Source organism: Etheostoma cragini, chromosome 10 (genome assembly GCF_013103735.1).
Source record: "Etheostoma cragini isolate CJK2018 chromosome 10, CSU_Ecrag_1.0, whole genome shotgun sequence".
In the NCBI taxonomy this organism is placed as follows: Eukaryota; Metazoa; Chordata; class Actinopteri; order Perciformes; family Percidae; genus Etheostoma; species Etheostoma cragini.
In genome coordinates, this window is record NC_048416.1 from 18,461,553 (window position 1) to 18,464,931 (window position 3,379).

General features: G+C 50.9%; 1 protein-coding gene across 1 annotated transcript in view; it reads left to right on the plus strand.

Moving 5' to 3' along the window:
* Window positions 1–489: 489 nt before the first annotated feature.
* npas4a (neuronal PAS domain protein 4a) overlaps window positions 490–3,379 on the plus strand; it is a 5,294-nt gene continuing 2,404 nt past the window's right edge. Inside the window, exons 1-7 of the mRNA XM_034883385.1 lie at window positions 490–1,066; window positions 1,479–1,633; window positions 1,723–1,825; window positions 1,918–2,227; window positions 2,369–2,478; window positions 2,630–2,765; window positions 2,876–3,376. Of these exons, the coding sequence (XP_034739276.1) occupies window positions 892–1,066; window positions 1,479–1,633; window positions 1,723–1,825; window positions 1,918–2,227; window positions 2,369–2,478; window positions 2,630–2,765; window positions 2,876–3,376 (1,490 nt within the window). The 5' untranslated portion in view covers window positions 490–891. The remainder of the gene's footprint in view (window positions 1,067–1,478; window positions 1,634–1,722; window positions 1,826–1,917; window positions 2,228–2,368; window positions 2,479–2,629; window positions 2,766–2,875; window positions 3,377–3,379) is intronic.

Here is a 3,379-nt window from a genome sequence, read left to right on the forward strand (position 1 = left end):
TCGAATTGCACCTAACAAGCACCTGTCGTGTTTACTGACAGGTCCGGGGCGAACAGGCATTGACGGGTAGCCTACCAAGTGCCAGACATATAAACACAGAGACTTCTTTAGTATACAACCCAGTCTTCCCATCCCCCCTCCACAGCACCCCCCTCCTGCTCCAATACACCGGAGTCCGGTGACTCCGTTTACGTTTTACGCTTGCTCCGCCCCTTACTCGGTTTTGTCCAAATCGGGCTTTTTGCGTCGCCGGAGCTCCCGATTTCAGACCGACGTCATCACCGAGTAGAGGGAAGCGCTGACGTCGATGAAGTGTCAACGAAAGGAGAGGGCACGGGAACGGGAGGGGGAGAGTTTCACCATTGCTACACTGATATGAGACATATCTATCTCGCTCACCCGCCCCTCCCTTCTTCACCCCCTCCCTTCGTTTTACGTCGGTGTCGGTGTGTTGGGAGCCCCCCTGCTCCGGCGGAGTCCCAGACTATATAAGTGACTGGCGAGCAGAGTCCCTCAACCAGATTTACGGGTTACGGGCTTCTGTGCGAGAGACGGCTACCACAGCCGCCGATTCACCTGCACTCTGAGAGGGGGGGAAAGACATCCAGCAGCCTGCCAGCATCCGAGCTGGACGCTGTGGCGGAGCTAAAGCAGACAGAGACAGGGCAAGAGAAGGTTGTACAACCTTTCTCTGAAAAACAAACCTATCTGAGATGAAAGTCCAATAACACACCTCAGAGCTTTTCCACTTTTACAACCTGTCTCTTAACACACCTCGGAGACAGGTCAACCCGGGTCCAACCGAGCGACGGCGTTAAACGACACTCCGCTCTCAACTCTCCAACGCACATCTGGAGGAATTTCGACAGTTCCCAGCAACAACCGGCCACAATGTACCGCTCAACCAAAGGAGCATCCAAGGCTCGACGGGACCAGATCAACGCGGAGATCCGGAGCCTAAAGGACTTGTTGCCTATATCCGATGCCGATAAAGCACGGCTCTCATATCTGCACATCATGTCACTTGCCTGCATGTACACCAGGAACTCCGTCTTCTTCACTCAAGGTAAGAATGAATGTCTTCTGAATAAAACGACCTGTTGATGAGGAATGTAATGTGCTGCATTGACAGACTGCAATCTCTCAGTGGTGGAATCAACAAGTGTTTTAGTGGCACCGCAGGCAATTGACTTGATACATATCTTATTTGGGGGGTAAACACTGTAGAGCTATGGGTCATTCATTATTCGTAAATAGTCGATAAACAAGGTCGTTAACGCGTTTAATAGAAGTTTTTCACTGTCCGTGGTGCTGAAATGCTTTAGCTCCATAAATACAGCAGCACCGTTGTCCGTGGTGCTGAAACACACTGCGGCCACTGTTTTTCTTATTGCGGACATCAGGCATGTTGTGTTCATTCTTATTGGGTTGGGGTTTATTAACAAATACCTTTTCTGTCCCATTTTTTTTCTCTCTAGAAGCAGAAACTGCTGACGAGAGTGCGGGGTTTCTGTCTTTTCACGAACTGTCGGAGTTGATGCAGAACCTGCCGGGTTTTTTGATGCTGCTGACTGGGGAAGGGAAGCTCCTGTACCTGTCAGATAGCGTCTCCGACCACCTCGGACACTCCATGGTGAGTCTACACGGAACCGGTTCATTCAATTCAAGCTCTACTTTGGGCTTGATAAATAACGTTTCGGTTTGTAATTTTCAATTTTTCAGGTGGATCTTGTGGCACAGGGGGACAGTGTGTATGATATCATCGACGCCTCAGACCACTTTAACATGAGGAGCAACCTGTCAACCACCACGTCACTTGAGACGGGTAAGACAAACAATAAATTCACAATTCTACGGCGGACTAACAACCGAATATGATTTTTAATTACCCCCTTCTCATCTTCTCCTCCTCCACAGACCGTCTCTTCCGCTGTCGTTTTAACACCTCCAAGTCCGTGCGGAGGCAGAGTGCTGGGAACAAGCTGGTTCTGATCCGAGCTCGCTGCCTCTCTCCCCCCGCTGCCTCTACTGCCGCTGGGTCCTACTGGACATCGAACCCCGTGTGGGTGTGTTTTTGCTCCCCTCTGGAGCCCCACCCGACCCGCTCCAGCCCCGGGGCAGAAAGGGAGTCAACCTCCACCCCTCCCCTTCCCGAGGCCAACTTGTTTTTGGCCTGCTTCCACTCACAGCATAGCCGGGACATGAGGCTGCAGACTGCCCAGGACAGGTGAGTTCACAAAATTAACTGATCCTCACCTCCAACTGTTGCTTCAATATTTACCGGTATATTGGTCTGTTCATGAGATCACTAAATGGTTACAAAAACGATGAACCCTCCTAACATATCACCACCCACTCTCTCCTACAGTGTGAGCGCCTATCTTGGCTTTGATGTGACAGCTTTACGCTCTTGCTCCTGGTACAGCCTCCTCCACCCACAGGATCTGTCACATGCCTCCGCTCAACATCGCAGCCTGTGTAAGTGTACTCACATACTTACCAGTTCCAACCATCCACACAATTACATACACATAGTGCCAACTGCCATAACCACACAGTGAAAACCACTATGATGATTAAGATAATTACATACAAGATGCCAACTTGTGCTGTGACTGTTGTTCAACAGTGAGAGAAGGAGGAGAGGGCAGAGCTGAAATGGTGGTGCGTGTGCAAGCTCAGGACCAATCGTGGGTTTGGCTCTACATGGTGCTTCAGCTGCAACCTGGAGAAATCCCCATCATAAGCAACAACTACATCATCAGGTATTTACCGAGTTATTCTTCAAACCACATACAAGTCATCAAAAACAAAAGAATGATGATTACAGAGAAAAACACCATCATAACTTTCTGTTTCTTCTTCTCTCTCTCAGTGAGTCTGAAGCCTGGTCAGTGCGTCAGCACCTCAGCTCAGAGCACACCCAGCTGACCCTGGTTCTAAGTGGCGGTACCTCTCAGCAGGAGGGTCTGAGCCTCCAGTCTCCAGAAACCCTGTCCAGCCCAGACCAAGTCTTCACCCCAGGCAGCAGTGGCTTGTCAGCCCAATCCTTTGACTTCAGCACTGCTGGCTGCAGCGTGGGTTCATCTGATGAACCAGGGAGCTCTGCTGCTGAGGCTATGCAGGTGGAGGGTGACCCTCGCTCCAGTATCTCCTCTCTGGAGGAAGACAGCTTCTTTCAGCAGCATCCCACTGAAAACCCCTCAGCTGCCTCCTCTCCCACTCCAGTCACTGTTGAAACAGTAGCAGACTTAGACTTTTTGACCCAGAACATTCTTCTGCCGCCGTCCTTCCAACTTGACCCTCCACTGCCAGCTCTCCCCCTGCCTCTCCCCCCTGTCCCCACCTCACAAGCTCAGCAGACCAAAGAGTTTGTGTG